Source organism: Schistocerca piceifrons, chromosome 5, assembly GCF_021461385.2.
Source record: "Schistocerca piceifrons isolate TAMUIC-IGC-003096 chromosome 5, iqSchPice1.1, whole genome shotgun sequence".
In the NCBI taxonomy this organism is placed as follows: Eukaryota; Metazoa; Arthropoda; class Insecta; order Orthoptera; family Acrididae; genus Schistocerca; species Schistocerca piceifrons.
The window spans coordinates 580338583-580356724 of NC_060142.1; the positions used below are offsets into that span (position 1 = coordinate 580338583).

Here is an 18142-nt window from a genome sequence, read left to right on the forward strand (position 1 = left end):
TTGTGTTCCATATAGGTGCTCCCTCCTCTCTCCCGCTTAACATATAAAAGGATTTTTTCTGTAATAGTTAATATATTTCTGATAAAATTTTGTTTAAAGAAACTGTTAAATTTGTGATTTTAGTAATGCAACCTATACCTTAACCAATGGTATCCCACAAATGGGCCTGTTATGTAAATGCAACTTATTTCTGTAATATGTTGAATTATCATTAAATTTTCTTTGCTACCTTGCACTAATTTATCCAGGTCTATTTACAACAGACTTGTCAATTGCTGTTATCTATGTGTCTTAGTAACTGTATGATTTTTAATATTTTGGATGCACATCTTTTTATTCATTCACAGTTTTCCAAGTAATGTTGGCATATTTTCAGTGATGTGCTAAACTTCCCACACTTCAAGATGTCTTATACTCATCCCACACCTTTACAAGTGCTTAATATTGGAGGATATATTACTTTAAGTTTTCTTACTATTGTCAGAACTAATTATGTGAGGTATAAGTTGCATAAAGCAAAGGAAAAGAGCAGAAGACTACATTATTCAGATTCACAAAGCAACTAATTTAAGGTCTTGATCACAGGCAGGAAAAATTGTGTTGAATAGTACAAGACTAAATAATACAAGTCTAAAATGGTACAATGTTGTTAAGAAGTAGGAAATTACTTTAGTTACAACGGATATTTCCACTGTTTCTAGAATATAGCAGAATGAGTCTGCTGCTAGGTACAGAGATGAAACGATGTCTGAAATAAGCTAGGTACAGAGATGAAACGATGTCTGAAATAACAATATTATGAAAATTATGAAAAAATAATATTGTTACATTCCATCCTGGATTTTCCAACGCCTGAAAAACAACATACACCAAAAAGTATAAAGCCAGGTCCAATGTTTCAAAAATTATAGCATCATCATATCTACTCAATGGGATCAGTATTAACTTTACACAACAACGCTTGTAGCATCTCAGGACACACTCAAATTTTCTAAAATAATCCCAGGTAAAATTAAGCCATGTATAATTTAGTGTACAGAGCCAGAAGATCCATAACAGCAACTTTTCCACCTAGCTGGGATACATTCATCCTGTACTGTCCATCACTTTGTTACTGGTAAATCATCAAATGCATCAGAGAGTACATATGATTTTACAGCTCAGAAAATCAAAATAAGACACTTACCAATACTGACCCACTATAAATATTACATCACCAGTTTCAATATCCTATTCAGAGCAAAGAATTTTTTATTTACAACAATGAAGACAAAATTTTTAAGAACCCCATGACATTAATGTCACTATTACATAACCTACATAAGTAAATTCATATTTTTCCCTCATAATGCCTTTCAAAACTTACATCAGCCATTCAGTTTTATCACATATGTATTACACAACATGAACGTAAAAGGCACTGTATAATAAAAATATTACTGTACATTTGTTTCAGTAAAATGTTTCTCGTTGTCAATGGCAGTAAAAGGAAACGAAGACCAATATGGATATGGTGAGAAAGGAGAGACACAGTGTCATACTGACTTACTGAGATGATGTGTGTCAAGTGCTTTGATTCCACAAGAAAGAGCACTGCCTGTAAAGCACAAGGGACTGTGCTCAATTCTCAGCCCTGTTTTAACATATCTGTAATACTCAGGTGGTCACTTTTGCTGGCTGACTCCTACCAGTAATTCTAAAATAAACACACAGTTTATCCACACAATCCCTAAAAGGAGATTCTGAGACATGAAGAACTCCTTAACCAGAAATGTCTGCACAGAAATTTCTGTTGCTTCAATGAAAGTAAGTGTATTCCGATAATACAAAAATCAAACAAGTGTTTCCAGTCATATTATCCAGCCTGTACATAATGTACAGACATTACCTGCACTATTCCAAAATGGTCCATATTCTATATCCCTCATCACACGTCAACAAAATAGAAAATTGTCACTTGGGAAAGTGAACTGCTTAGAAAATGTTAAATATAAATTACAGTTTTAAAATACTATAATAACTACAACATTAAAATTAAAACATGGAGTTTCATGTTGTTTCCATGTTTATCACTGTAGAATTTTTTTCAGTACTTTCTGCAGCTGTCAGATTTACAGGTTCAGTCTGTGGTGTCTTTGCTGGTGATGCACTTCTAGTGTCTGAAACAGGACTGGAAGCTACAGGACTGGAAGCTTTTGAAGTACTTGCCACTGGATTAGAAACTGTGTTTGTAAGAGGTTTCAATAAACTAATATTATCCATTTTAAAACCCAAAGGTGGCATAAACATGTTGCTAATACCACTTGATCCAATTAAAGACCTACTAGCTTCTGCAGATAAACCCATGAGAGATGTAGGCGATGGAAACTTTCCGCTTCCAAATAATGCTGCAGCAATGTCCGCACTCATCATCATATTCCCACCTGCCAAGTTAACAGGTGATGATTTAGCCGAGGATGCCATTGGAATGCTGGGAACTAGGAGGTTCACTTTATCCAAGGGGACAGGACTACTATTTTGAATTTCTGGGCTGCCAAATAATTTATTCAGAAAACTAAGACCATTTTCTGTAGCTCCTCCCCCAGGGCACACAAGGTCACAAATGAAACTCCAAAGGATGCCATCACTTTGATCACGTGGGAATTTTGATGATAATGTTGTCTGAAATCAAAAATTAATACATTATTCATGAAAAGATAATTACTTTGTACTGAACTTACAGACACTTATATACTTACCTTGAGCTTATCAAGGTAGCTAATGTTTCCTCTGTAACTTTCCGAGAAATTTATAAAGTCACTTTCATTTCTATAGAAGTCAACACAACGTTTCTGAAAAATATTGAGAAATGAGCTGCTATCTCAACAGATATTATTATTGTTAGCATTAATAATAATAGTAATAATGATGCAGAAAAGGTGGATAAAAATAATGAGGGAAACTTTGGGGTTGGGAAGGGCTCTGTCAAAACAAACACACAAAATTTCTGCTACAAACCTATGAAAAATTCAGTGCAAGATGTGGGTTGGAACATGGCACTCTTAGGCCTTAACCTCACCCCGTTTACCTTATTACTGTGCCATCAACCTTATTAGTTAGATAAATATTCCACAGATCATCTGAACAATTTTTTTTGTTGAAATTATGTGGAATGAGTCAGTTTACAGGACACATATACAGCCTAAGCATTCACATTAATGAACATATAATTTTTTAGTCCTACTCATGCAGCTACACTTACAAACAAGGTTTTTCTATGGGCTAAATAAAAATTAATTAATGAAATAGGAGTTGTCTAGGAGAAATGATTTTAGTTTAAAAATTTACTTTGTTACTTGCCTGACATTTTATGCTATCAGGCAAATGATCAAAAAATTTTTTTGCTGCATACTGAACGCCTTTCGGATCCACTGATACCTTCAATATCAAGAACTTTTTCACTAATACACTCTTTTTTATAAATTTGTTAATACAAGAGTGTTTTGAATTACTGCCATTTCATCCATATTTATAATATTTTGAAGTTTGGGTAACTTTTCAGTTACATAATTAAAACTGCAATGATATGAATCATTCTCAGGAATTACAATGATTTTGGCTTTCTTGAGTATCAGTTACCAAATCATTGAGAAAGGGGATGGAGGAGGAAGGAGAGGAGAAACAAGATATTCTTTCAGAAACATGCAACTTGCTAGGCTGCATCATTGTGAGAAGACCTGAAGAAGCTACTGTATCCCATGTAGCAACGGCTGGTAACTTACCCAATCAGCTGCTTCGATCTACTGATGGCAGCAACACACTTGGACTATCAATGTATCTACTTATAAAAGCACGTGTTGGATACATATATTCATGGACATTTATATTTCTAAATCAGAAACGCTCATTTTGAAGATGTATGTTCTGTGACTGGTAAATAAAGTGTTATATTGGACTGAAAATCACTGCCTACTAGTGTCATTCATGACATAAAAACTGATGCCGAAACCAAGGAAGATTTCTATGACTGCTGCCATTACACCACAATTTTTTGAAGTCACTTCATGTGCCAAACACCTCAAGGGGCTGACTGCAGTGATATGTCATGCTAGCCAACAAATACTTCCGACAACCACCCGCATGCAAAGGTCAACTGAATTATTGTGCTACAAATTTTATAGTGCCATTTGCAAATCAAATTGATTCCATTATTGTGCTCTGTACTGCTACTGCAGCTGATTGTTTGGCACTTTAATGGACTGTCAAATTTTACATTTCACTTGTAAATTGTTTTATGCCTGGTCCTGCCATACGTTAGTTGTTTATGAAATTACAAGCTACGACAACCCACTTGGACAACTGCAGCCACTTCATGATGTCTGACACAGGAAACACTGATACCAACAATCAGTGACAAGCACCTGAAAAGAACACAGGCGAGAACGAGGAGCTAATATTACATGCATTTTGAACAAAATGAACAACTTTAAAGACACAACCCCCACTGAAGATTATGAATATTCTAAAGCTCAATTACAGGAACTACTGTGCACACTAACAGGTCTTGATAACAAAATACATGATCATATTGATGATGCTGGTTATGCTGCTGATATGTCAAAATGTGATGAATATATAGATTCAGCCAAGTGTGCTATTATGCACGTCACAGGGGATAGAAGGGAAACTGATGGATTCCATAACTCACACCACCATCAATAATAAGACAACCTGCTAAAACCATCACTTCAGTTATTCCACCACCTAATATCAGACTGCCCACTAAAGAACTTGGGATATTTTCTGGAGATGTCGAGACTTTAGCTCCTTGTTGGGAACAGTTCCAGCAATTAATCAATCATGATCCCACGATACCCACCATTCATAAACACATATTTTTGCATTGCTGCTTAGAAGTGGAGCCACAGTATTTATAGTTGATGGTTTCGCTGAGATCTCTGACACATGTGAAGAAACCAAGACACTCCTACAGCACACTATGGCGATAAAAACAGAATTATACACGCTCACCTAGATTATTCGAAATCTATTAAATCCATACACTATCCAAATGCAGACTCACTTAATTCTAAATTTATCAATTTCAATGATGATATCCAAGCTTTGCGAGCACTCAGCAAAGGTGTCGATGCTTATGGTTGTGTACTAGCACCAAAAATCCATAGAACTTTTTTAGTTAGTTAGTTAGTTAGTTACGTGTTCCATTGATCATTTCCTAATAATATCTGCTGACACTGGCTTATTCGTGTCATTCAGAAGGCGACACAAATCAGTTGAAGGAATTTACAGGGCTGGAAATGGACTCAGCACTTACTTCACAGAAGCTCCACTATGACAATAAAACATTGACTTACACTCTCAAGGCTGCAGCCCTTCATGTTCGCACTGATCAGAAACACACGTTACCCAAGGGAAGCAAAAATTACCGGTCCATTTTCTGACTTTTGTGAAGAACAAGTCCACTGGGTCCAAGAATGTGATGAAATTACTGACGTCACTGAATGAAAACAGAAATTTAAAAGTAATAACAGATGTTTTCCATGTATAAATTGAGGACAGAGTGTCAAGTTGTGGGAAGAAGGGTAGGGTATTTTGTGCTAACTGCAAAATATCGTATTACAAGTAGATAAGCATCAAAGGTACGACTTGTAAGACCCCAGCAGGACAGAACAATATCACTTCAGTTGGTAAAATAAATGTAACTATGCAATCTTCATATTCTTGCAAACATTTAAGTGATTATCGTAGGACCGACAGGAGTAAATAAACTTACTCAATGTGTGCTAGACAACAAAACCAAGCATCCTTCATAGCAAAGTCATTAATACAAGATCTGAGACTGCCTGTCTCTGATCAGTGACACCTAAATGTTTGTGCGTTCCAATCTCGTACATTTTCAAAATTAGAGGTATGTGAGCTAATTCTATGACTTATATCAGAGTCAAAGGAAAATCCAGGACGGAATGCAACAATATTATGAGAAGGAAAGTTGCTACTCAACATATAACGGAGATGCTGAGTTGCAGACAGGCACCACAAAAATACTCTCACAAGCTTTTGGCCATTAAGGCCTTCATCACAATAGGCTCACTAACAGTGTGGTTTCAGTTGCCTGAGACTGCAGTAGTGTGTGTGTGTGTGTGTGTGTGTGTGTGTGTGTGTGTGTGTTTGTGTGTGTGTGTGTGTGTGTGTGTGTGTGTGTGTGTGTGTGTGTCTTGTTGACGAAAGTCTTAATGCCCGAAAGCTTTAATTGTGAGAGTCTTTTTGTTGTGCCTATCTGCGACTCAGTATCTCCACTATAAACGTATATCAGAGTGTACGAAAGTGAGCTTCATGGCTCAGCCTAGAGTCCCACAAGACAATAAGAACATGTCACATGCCTACACACTGCAGTTTGCCGATTTGTAGGCAGATTGTCAAGAAGATAAGCCCACTGAGCTATTAATTGGTAGTGGTAAGTACTGGAAGATTGTTACTGATAGTCTTTTGATCCACATTTCTAAATCCATTGCTCTGTTTCCCAGCATATTCAGTTGGATTTTCAGTGGGAGCAGTTGTGCTGTCTGTGAGAATTTAGCTGTTGTTAACTTTCTACTTCAGGCCCACGTGCACACAGGTGACTACTTGAGGCTGTTCTGGGATCTAAAGACAATTGGCATAGCTGTGCATCACGATACAGTAAAGATCAATAAAGAGTCTCTTCTCCTTCAAAAATTTCAGGCACCTTATCTTGTACGTGATCACTCGTGCGTCGTTCGTCTACCAAAGAAACAAAATATTGTTCTACAAACTACTAACCAACTGAACATAGAAAGCAGATTTCGTAGTTTATATAAAAGACATCTTAGCAATGATCCTTTAAGGGGCACTTACTACTGTCTTATATTGGACTACATTACCAAGAAGCATGTAGAACTCGCTCTCCTGAAGAGCAAGTAACACTATGTTTTACCTCCTGCATCAAGCAGTTAAAAAAGGAGAAACTGGGTAAAATAATGTGAAGAGTCATTTTCGATGCACCTTCTCACGAGATCAACAACATATTAGAGTTGGGATCAAAGCTTCTGCCAGAAATACTTGTCGTTCTGTTACAGTTCCGATCACGCCCCATGGCTATTATTAGCAATGTCACGCAAACATTCCTGCAACTTGTCTTGCACAAAGATTACAGGGATATGACATGATTTCTATGGTACAATGTTTTTTTATTATAGCCACAGAAACTACCGTACCATGAACAAAGTAATGAGTTACTGTTTCACTAGACTTGCGTTTGGCTTGACATGAAGTCCATTCTTGCTTTCGGAAACATTGAAAGACATTCTTCTAGATATGAGACTGCATTTCTTTTTGCTGCACAGATACTAGCCACCAATGGTTTCATAGATGACTTTGATTTGGTGCAGTTCACGACAGTGAAACCATTGCTGTGTACTATAACCTAACGGCCCTCATGAAGTTACTGGATTTTCAATTAGCAAATTAGGCCACTACTTCAAATCAGTTACACAATATATGGAGAACTGAAGGGTGAGACATTATTACAGATACTCAATTTATACTCATATACTGAAACACGGCAATTGACAGCCTCTACATTAACACAGATGATGTCAGAAAAATTACCTGATGGACCTACTACCGAAAGGAAAATATTAATAAAAAATTTTACGACCCACTAGAACTATTCTCTCCTGTGTCAAACATGGCAAAAGTATTATGCCAAGTAATGTGGTTCAGGGAAACTGACAAGAATGAAGTGCTATCCAATACTCTGGCAATGCAATGGAACACTTAGGTGTCCACTTTATCTTCACTGGCATGCATTTGTGTCCGGTGACGGACATCAACTGCTAAAAATTCACAATGTTCAGATTCACATACTTCGTGTCGCTTTGGAAAGAGCACATGGTGCAACTCTGTACACTCACAGTGTTTTACAAGGCAACACAACAATTCACTTAGCCTCTAGCAAGAACAGACTTGTACCTGTCAAAATGATAATACTGCCACATCTCAAACATTTAGGTGTACTTTTGGGACCATAATTACTAAGATATATCTGTGCAGCAGCAGGATACAGCATTACTCATGCAGTGTTGTGGACTGACGCTACTGTGACCTAAGGCTGGATGCTAGTTGATGGAAGACTTTCATCTGTAACAGCGTGACAGACATTCATACATATACGTTGTCTGGTCAGTGGAGACATTGCTCTGCACATGATAACCCAACAGATCACCTAAAACACAAGGACTTTTCGGCAATCAAATCCAATCCAGCAGGTTTCGTGAAAGGACCACCATGGCTTGCACACTGAGAAGAATGCTGCCCATCTGGCACTCCAAATGTGTGTCATGACCTCCCAGAAAAGAGAAAAAAAACTTAAAACATGTGATGATACAAACTGCACCTCCAAGCCTCATAGACATTTCCGAATTCAGTTCTTACTGATGACTAATTCATACAACAGGCCGGATCCTTTGCTTCACACATAAGATTTGCCAAAAAGATAACTATATGTAGAGTTGACGGCAGTTTAATTCACAAATGCACACACTTACACAATCAAAATGGTTCAACATCAACATTTCACACCGGAAAACCACATACTCCAAAATGGTAACCCTATGCTGCAAGATGCTGAAACTGGACCTTTGATCCTTTCATTGAAGATGGATTCCTTCATCTGGGAGGTAGATTATAGTTTTCAGGCCTCACCAGTGAGAAATGACATCACTTCATGAGGCTCCTCATCTTTCAAACACATACTGTTCTTCATCATCTTGGCGTCCCAATTGTGTTATCCAAACTTTGGAAAGAATTTTGGATATTTAAAGACCTTCAAACCATTAAGAAGGTCTTAAATACATTTCTACCATGCAAGATCATGAAGACTCCAAGAGGACAACAAACTGAAGCCCCTCCATCTACAGATTGAATGAAACCATCCAAGCCTTTTACTGTCACTGGCACAGACACTTGTAGGTCCTCTCGACATCAGGTCCTCTTGACAGCAAGGTAGGCATGAACATGGACAAGGCCTATACAACACTACTGACTTATGCAACAACATGTGCAGCACATTTAAAATTCTGTTCCAATATGAATAATGAACATTTTTGATGGCTTTACAAAGGTTTGCAAGTACACATGGATTTCTGTATACCTTCTACACCAGCAATGTGAAGGCCTTTCACGCCACTAACATAAAACTGTAAGAATTATGGAATTTATTCTCCTCAGAGATCCATCACTTCCTTGCCAAAAAGGGAATCACCAGGAAGTTCACTGCAACATGGGTGTCTTAGTGGGAATGCTGGTGGGAGAGGTGGTGGGCACTGTCAAGCAATGATTACATAAAATGTTGGGACAATCAAGATTAACTGCAGAACAATTCTACACTGCCATGGTCAGTACCAACGCTACAGTAAACTTGAGGCTTATCTCTCTAGGAGATGGAACAGAACTGCTGGCACTGGCACACTTTCTGGTGCCTGGAGGACTATTAAATGTGCCCACTAGACCAGAACCTATCACCAAACACAATGTGACCAAAGAATTTAAACTACAGCAGAAACTAGCAGACAACATTTGTAAAAGATGGCTCAAGGAATATAACACGTAGTTTAGTAAAGTTCACAAAGTTAGAGGCACATCTGCAAGATGTTTTGACTTCTGACCTGGTTTTGATTCCAGATAACAGACACCCACAACATGTCTTGAGGAATGGGAATATAGTAAGATGTGTATAGGAGAGAGAGAATAAAATAAGGGTGATAATACTGCATACATTAGAAGGACAGTGGACAGCATGTCCACTTCAGTTGGTTATCTCCCTGGAGCTTGGGAAGGATGTTGGAAACAGATATAGTCAAACACATTATATCTCTGATTTAGTAATGCTGGTTCCTAAAATGGCTTGTTGTGAACTCTTGTGTTGTATAAGTTCTGTGACTCATAAATAAATTATTGTGTTTAGACTGTAAATCACTGCCTTTCAATTTCATTCATGACAATACATGTGGCAACAGGAAACGTGCCTCTCCAACTATCTCATCATACACTCAGGACTCGTGTCCCATTTCCCCTGCTTGGGGCCCTCTCAATATACACCCCAATTCTATGAGGAATGAATGAATTTGAATAGAAGACAAAATATAAACTGATCTTTGAGAAAAGAAATTCTCACATCTGTAACTGACAATTAGCACAGTATGACGTTATTTAGCAAGCAGTTTACTGCAGGCAATGTGGCTTTACAGACCAACAATGAGCTCCTCCTGGATGACTAGATCCCAATGTTGTAAAAAAATTTTCTGTTATCTTGTAAGAATCCACTTTTCTTCAAGGTATGTACAAGTACATACCAACAACTCAGGGATATTTCATGGATAAGCCGAATAACAATACTATAGCAATACAGTGTACTGCAATACAGGAATACAGCTTATTTGGCAAGTAGAGCAAATCAGACTGTACAAATAGAATTTGGGTATAATAAACACTTTTTTTTAACTTAACTCCTTAATTAAACGAAAAATTATTAGGTTTTTCAATGTGCTGATTCTGAACTGTTTGTTTAATTACTGAAAAACCGTTTCAGTTGCTGGGTAGGACCTTATACACTCCACTGCCAGTTTCGGTCTTTATATTACGCTATTTTCAAATGGTTCTGAAAACTGCTGTAAGTATGTTAGATGTACATACACAACATACATAACAGAAGATGAAAAACAATGTTTATATACATATAAGTACAGACAGAGTACAAAGCTTATATTATGTTACAGAGAGAGAATCTTAAATTATAAAAGTACAAATCAGGTGGATTTAAAATGTACGTGCCTAATGATAACATGAGACTGTACAATCTATAACATTACAAGCATTATCTGCGTTTACAAGTAATTATGTTTTGACATACTTAAAAATTCCAAATTGTATGTTTGGCAAATAAAAGAATAAAAACAGTTTTTTTAGATTTAAAACAAGTGTAAATTATATAGAAGGGGGAGGTAACTACTCACTTATAGCTTTCAAGCTCTTGCACTTTTTTTAAAAAAAGAAGTACACAAATTCACACACCAGCTACACAGGCACCCAAAGCACTCTCTCGTCAACCCAAAGCACTCTCTTGTGGCCATGGCAAGACTGATTATAAATAATCAGTAATAGAAAGCAGTTGCCTGAGCGGATGGAGGTGGGCAATTGGACAGGGAAGAACACAAAGAGGGGTAGCAGTGAAGAGGGAGATAGTTGGACAGTGATTGCACAACAAGATGGAATCAGCACAGAGGGTAGAAAGAGATATAGGAAGAGGGAGGAGGAAAAGAGCATAGGAAGGTGGAGATGTTACAGGGAGAAAGGGAGGGGACAGAAAAGGAAGGTAAAAAGAGTGTGAGCCTGCATGGCGGGGAGGAGGGGGGGGGGGGACAGAAAAGGAGGGTAAAAAGAGAGTGAGCCTGCATGAACAGGGGGGGGGGGGGGGGGATATGTTGGAAAAAAAACACAGAAGAGCGAAGGGAAAAGATAAGCTGAGGCAGTGGGAACAACTTAGCACAGGTTTAGGCCAGAGGGACTGCGAGAATGCAAGATATGGACTGCAGTGTGTAGCAGCTGTTGAAGTCAATCATGTAGTGTTGTGCAGCATGTTTGGGACCTGGATGGTCAAGTTTGCAGTTTGCCACATTTACTGGTGGCCATTCGTGCGAGCATACAGTTGGTTACTTGTCATATCTACATAGAATGCTGTACAGTGATATCAGCAAAGCTGATATACATGGTATAATATGGCTGCTTCCACATGTGGCCTTGTCTTTCATTGGGTAGGAAATGCCTGTGATTAGACTGTGACTGGATGTGTTAGGTGGGTGTATGGGATAGCTTTGAACGTGGTCCAACCACAGGGGAGTGATTCGTGGAGTACAGGATTGGGAGTAGGTTTGGAACAAGAATGGACAAGGCTATTCAGTAGTCTGTGGGTGGCTGGTAAACTATTTGGGGTGATGTGGATAGGATTTTAGGTAGGATGTCCCTCATTTCAAGGCATGACAAGAGGTAGTCAAAGCCCTGGTGGAGGATGTGGTGGAGCTTTTCAAGGTCAAGGTGGACTGGGTGATCAGAGGAGTACTGGTTGGCGGCTGGTTAACATGTATACTGGTGTCTGTATTTCAATAAATCTGCTTTTCACTGCAGATGCAGCTCCATGGATGACATGGAGTGGGAGACAGCTGTAAAAGTGGAAGTACAGGTGATTGGTACACTTGAAATGGCAGATGTACTTGAGGTGTCAGCTGAGAGGTGGAGATCAACATCTAGGAAGGTGGCTTGATGAGTTGAGAATGACCAGGTGAAGCGGCTTCAGGAGTAGGTGTTGAGGTTATGGAGGAAAGAGCAAAGGTTGTCCTTGCTGCGAGTTCAGACCATGAAAATCTCACCAATGAATCTGAACAAGACAAGAGGTTTTAGTTGTTGACTGAATAGGAGGGAATCCTCCAGATGGCCCATAAATAAGTTGGCATATGATCGTGCCATGTGAATCCAACATCAGTACCACATATTTGTTTACAGATTTGACATTCAAAAGTCACTACTACCTATGATAATATGAGTATGGTCCTCACAACAACAGTAGAAGTAATGTACACCACAAAATCCTTAAAATAATAATAAAAAAAGTTATAGTAGCTATGACAGGGTGTATACATGGACAAGGAAGAAATATTCCCGGATTTTTCCCAGTTAAAAATACACTTTCTCCCTGGTGAAAACACACTTTTTCCATGTTAATGATAGTATATTTTCCCTTATCAAACCTATGAATGGTTAAGGTTTTATACATGGGCGTAGAATATCCCGGCACTTTAGAAAACGAAACTCAGAGAAAAAGACACAGTTTGGAAATATCTTTTATGTGCAGCAACATGTACATTGCGTATTTTCATATTACGAATGTATACACTGGAATTCCACCAAACACTGCATGTTACTTCCCGAATCATTGAAATCAAGATTGCGAAGCGTTTCTGTAAGCCAGTCATAGCTCATGTCGTGTGATCTGGGCAGCCGATAACAGCAGATATTCAGAGCACAGGACATGTGATGTAGTCAGCCAACAGCAACATCACTGTTACGTAGCACGAACACACAAACAGGGAAAGTTAATTGTTTAAATTAATATACATAGTGTTGCTACAAGAAAAGAAAAGCTTTCACATATAATATTGGTTTCTAAGGTTAATAAGCTGCAAGAGAAGCTGAGATTTCGCATATAATGTTGACAGTTTTTGCGCATGTTACACTTTAAGAATCACACAAATGTGCCAGTAAAATTTTTAATAATGACAAATGTCTGATCTTCATAGTTCGAAATGCTTCTAAATGGCTCATCATCAAAGAACTGATTTTTTAAATGAGAGTCAAACGCTTTGTGATTTAAGAAATTCACAGTACATTCTCACACGTAGTTCAACTTACGTAAAAGGATATTTACTTTGAAAGTAATGCTTTTCGAACCACCATTCACAATATTTTCTCGCTACCTGTTAGAAACAGGTTCGTTTTAGCAGTTGCCACAGAGTGCAGATAACAGGCGCCACCACACTTGTGCAGCTACCATGACGTAGGAAGATCATATGTACGTACGTGTAAAACATTGAAAGAACATACGTTATGTCATAAAAGAAACACGACATCAGAGGATACTCCAAGAGCATCGGAATTTCGTGAACCATACTAAAATATGCACATTTAAAGTGCACATTCATATGTCCAGATTCCCAATCAAGTAGACCTCGGCCTGATATTAAGCTTTTCAGTGTGGTTTTCGGGACGTAAATTTTGTTTGAGCACCAGTACTGTATTATATCATGTTTGGTTCTTTATTATGGCATAATGCCATATGTGCTAGAAGATGAAAACGTGCACTTGAAATGCAGCCTAGCCAGTACTGTGGAATTAAACATTTCGTTTCAAATAAATCGACTGCCTCTGCAGGTTAATAAAAGTCGAATTTCTTTAGCAAACAGACAAAAATAACTTAACTGTTCTGCAAGGCAATTAATGCTTGACTGTCAGAAAGATGGAAATAAAATAAAATCTGAAACTAATGACATATTTTAGCCTTCTGTAATTATGTGAACGTATTTTAATTCACTTGATGGCTCCTGGCCACAGATACCTGTTTTGTTTTCATTTGATGTGAGAGTAAACAAAGGGGAAACAGCAAAATTGCTAAATGTAAACATAGGTCACATGGACACTATCCACTACAACTCAGACCGCTCTGCGCATCAGCCTCGGATCTACGATATCTGCGAACCGGGTCAATACTTAAAAAAATCGAATTTTCAAAAATATGTTCATATTGTAGCACACATCTTTCTGAAAAGTCTGAAACATAAAACATATGTGTTTGAGGAAATGTAAGATATGTTATTTAGTCTTAAGTGTGCCAAAGTGCAGTGCCACGCCTCTTCATAAAGCATTCTTCTATCGCACGTCACTGTATTTTGCTCTGTGGAATTGAAACGTGTATACTACAATGTCTTGTGGTGCCTCTCCTGCTCTCAGTCGGCCAGTTTGACAGCCTGCCCCTCTTTAAAAAAAATCTCGCAATTAATAGCAGATGGGATTATTTGTAATCAGGAGAACAAGAACTCTTCAGAAAATCTGCACTCTTTATTGCCTATTAGCCAATAACTTGCTGTTTTGTGTGACATAGAATTAAATATAGAATACATAAAACCAATAAAGAAAAGAGACAAATAAGAAAGTACACATTTCTTCAATCCTTAGCGCCTAGCATTTTTTCTCTCTAATCTTGCTACAGCTTTACACGGCACGCTTTCCTTTCTGCGAAAGAATCTATTAGCTCATCAAACGATTCGCTACATGGTCTGTTAACACAAATAATACTCAAGACTGGTGTGGTTTGTTGATCTGATTACGTCTATTTTTTCACTGTCTGCTAGATAAAACAAAAGAGACCTTTCTAATATTGGAGCAATTTTGTAAGACACACCAAATAAACTACATTGTTTTGGCACAAATGGCCATTTTTATAACACGACAGAATATAATTCACAAAGTGTCAATATAAAATGCCTATTAGGCCTATTACAAGCAAAAAGCTTTATGTTAGGAAATAGTTTCACATTTCATTCATACGCACCAGCTTCTCAAGCATGAGACCGAAAAGTAGTATTACGAAATTTTTATATAAATTTGGAATCGTCTTATTCTTCCATAATTTGCATGATGTCCCCATTTCTTCTCCTTCCTCGTTCTAATAAACAATCTCGTCATCACCAATTCTGCAGCTATTCCTGCCATTGTCAAAATTTGTTTACCGATTAATTTCACTAACCCTGCCAGAATCACAGGTTTAGTTACCCTGCAATTGTTTTCGAGTTAGGCATTATTAAATGTTCGCACAACACATTTTCCCCGTTACTTCCAGAATAGAACTTAAGTGGCTGCTAGCCGGGGACAGTACAACTGGTCATTACTAGTGTAGTGACCTGGCCAAAAATTTTCTGTCAAAATTTCATTTTCTTGGATACACCGAGAAGATAACACGTAATCTTTCTCACCTGTTATTCCTGTCAGTCATTAATTTCCATTCTGGTAGTCTTAATTTATGGATTTCCCTAGTAATTATGACAACGCTGATCATTCGCAAAGCCAATCAACCACATAATCAGACAGTGATTGGCATTCATGCGTCAGATTTACTCTGCTCAGCTCACATAGTCCCGTCCCCTTTTGTCTTCAGAAAGTTTATTTCTAGATGTGACGAGGACTCTCCCGACAGAGACATCACGTGCTCTATGCACGGTTTCAAAAATCAACTTATGATTAATTCAGAAACCAACTTAAAATGTGTTCAAAAATGTTCACAAACCAATAGGGAAGCGTTTCAAAATCATATGAATAAGCTAAAAACACAGATGATGTGACTTACCGAACGAAAGTGCTGGCAGGTCGATAGACAAACACAAACATACACATGAAATTCAAGATTTCGCAACAAACTGTTGCCTCATCAGGAAAGAGGCAAGGAGAGGGAAAGACGAAAGGATGTGGGTTTTAAGGGAGAGGGTAAGGATTCATTCCAATCCCGGGAGCGGAAAGACTTACCTTAGGGGGAAAAAAGGGGTATACACTCGCACACACACACACACGTATCCATCCGCACGTACACAGACACAAGCAGACATTTCTGCTGTATACAAACGCACACACACGCATATCCATCCGCACGTACACAGACACTAGCAGACATGTCTGCTTGCGTCTGTATGAGTGTATACCCCTTTTTTCCGCTCCCGGGATTGGAACGACTCCTTACCCTCTCCCTTAAAACCCACATCCTTTCGTCTTTCCCTCTCCTTCCCTCTTTCCTGATGAGGCAACAATTTGTTGCGAAAGCTTGAATTCATGTGTATGTTTGTGTTTGTTTGTGGTCTATCGACCTGCCAGCACTTTCGTTCGGTAAGTCACATCATCTGTGTTTTTAGATATATTTTTCCCACGTGGAATGTTTCCCTCTATTATATTCATATGAATAATCGATAGACAAACATGTGCTGGATGCTAGGATCTTTGTGAAACAAGGTTTTTACCCTCAAGAACATGAATTTGGCGCCCCCTTTTCCCGGTAGCATCTGGCTGCTTGCTGCGACTGCTTGCACAGTTAACAGCCACATTCTTGTAGCCAAAAGTGGGAGAATCTACTGCTCAAAAGCGACTCGACTGTACATGCGCATGAGCCTGCTTGTAACTACTGAAACGAATCTAATGTAAACAGTTGTGACTTCACGCTCATCGGAGACAATTTGTTGTTATGAAGCATTGCACAGTCTTCCTAAAGCACTTGACACATTTTGCTGTTGGCAGACGCTTGCATGAGCACTGTGTGTTGTTGTTGTTGTTGTTGCATATGGCACATTTCCTTTGCAATTTAAGTTATTTTCATTTTTTTCTCTCATTTATGTTTTATTGTTGAAGTATTATTCTGCAGTAGCGGGATACAGTAATGTCCTTTGTTAGAGTATTGATTCTTACCAGTCAAAATTACAAAAATTTAACTGAAAACTAAAACAATGAAAAATTCCTGGAATTCTAAAAAGTTCCCGGGTTTTTCCCGGATCTCCCGGTTGTCCTGGGCCATATACACCCTATATGATAATATATCTAAAAACACAGATGATGTGACTTACCGAACGAAAGTGCTGGCAGGTCGATAGACACACAAACAAACACAAACATACACACAAAATTCAAGCTTTCGCAACAAACTGTTGCCTCATCAGGAAAGAGGGAAGGAGAGGGAAAGACGAAAGGATGTGGGTTTTAAGGGAGAGGGTAAGGAGTCATTCCAATCCCGCGAACGGAAAGACTTACCTTTGGGGGAAAAAAGGACAGGTATACACTCGCACACACGCACACATATCCATCCGCACATACACAAACACAAGCAGACATTTGTAAAGGCAACAAGAGCAGCTAGGACAGCTTCCTCTGATTTTGCTGGGAATGTTGTTCCAAATGTTGAAAGACTCGCCAGGGTAGCCGAGAGTGCTAACACGCTGCTTCCTACTTGGGTAGGCGTGCCGGCCCCAGATTGAATCCACCCAGTGGATTAACAATGAGGGCCGGTGTGCAGGCCAGCCTGGAAGTGGTTTTTAGGCAGTTTCCCACATCCTGCTAGGTGAATAGCGGGCTGGTCCCCACATTCCACCTCAGTTACATGCGTCGCAGACATTTGAAACACGTTCGCACTATTTCACGATTTTCACTAGATGCATTCAGCTGGGGTACACTGATTCCATCCCTGGGGGTACGAGGTGGCGGCAGGAAGGGCATCCGGCCACTCCTAAAACTAACCTTGTCAAATCCGTTGTAACCACGAAGACTCTGTGATCACTGCAGGACTATGGTGTAAGCGAAAGAAAGAAGTTGTTCCAAATGTTGAAAGCCAATGGTTTTTATTGCAATGTGTAAAACAGTTTCAGTGGATGGGGTGTTCAAGTTAAGTGCAGATTTATGTCCTCTGCTGAGCAACAGCTGAATCACAGGGAACTGCAGGAAACTGTATCTCAGACGCATTGTGGGCTACTTACAGAGCATGAGAACG

The 18142-nt window shown here is 38.7% G+C and overlaps 1 protein-coding gene across 2 annotated transcripts in view; it reads right to left on the reverse strand.

Annotated features, from left to right (window-relative positions):
- Positions 1-1221: 1221 nt before the first annotated feature.
- Positions 1222-18142, reverse strand: part of LOC124799262 (MPN domain-containing protein) — a 158482-nt gene continuing 141561 nt past the window's right edge. The window contains exons 8-9 of one of the 2 annotated variants that reach the window (XM_047262825.1): positions 2739-2831; positions 1222-2661 (exon numbers count right to left, since the gene is read on the reverse strand). In XM_047262825.1, the coding sequence (XP_047118781.1) occupies positions 2050-2661; positions 2739-2831 (705 nt within the window). In that variant the 3' untranslated portion in view covers positions 1222-2049. The remainder of the gene's footprint in view (positions 2662-2738; positions 2832-18142) is intronic. The other variant, XM_047262824.1, reaches the window with a different exon arrangement.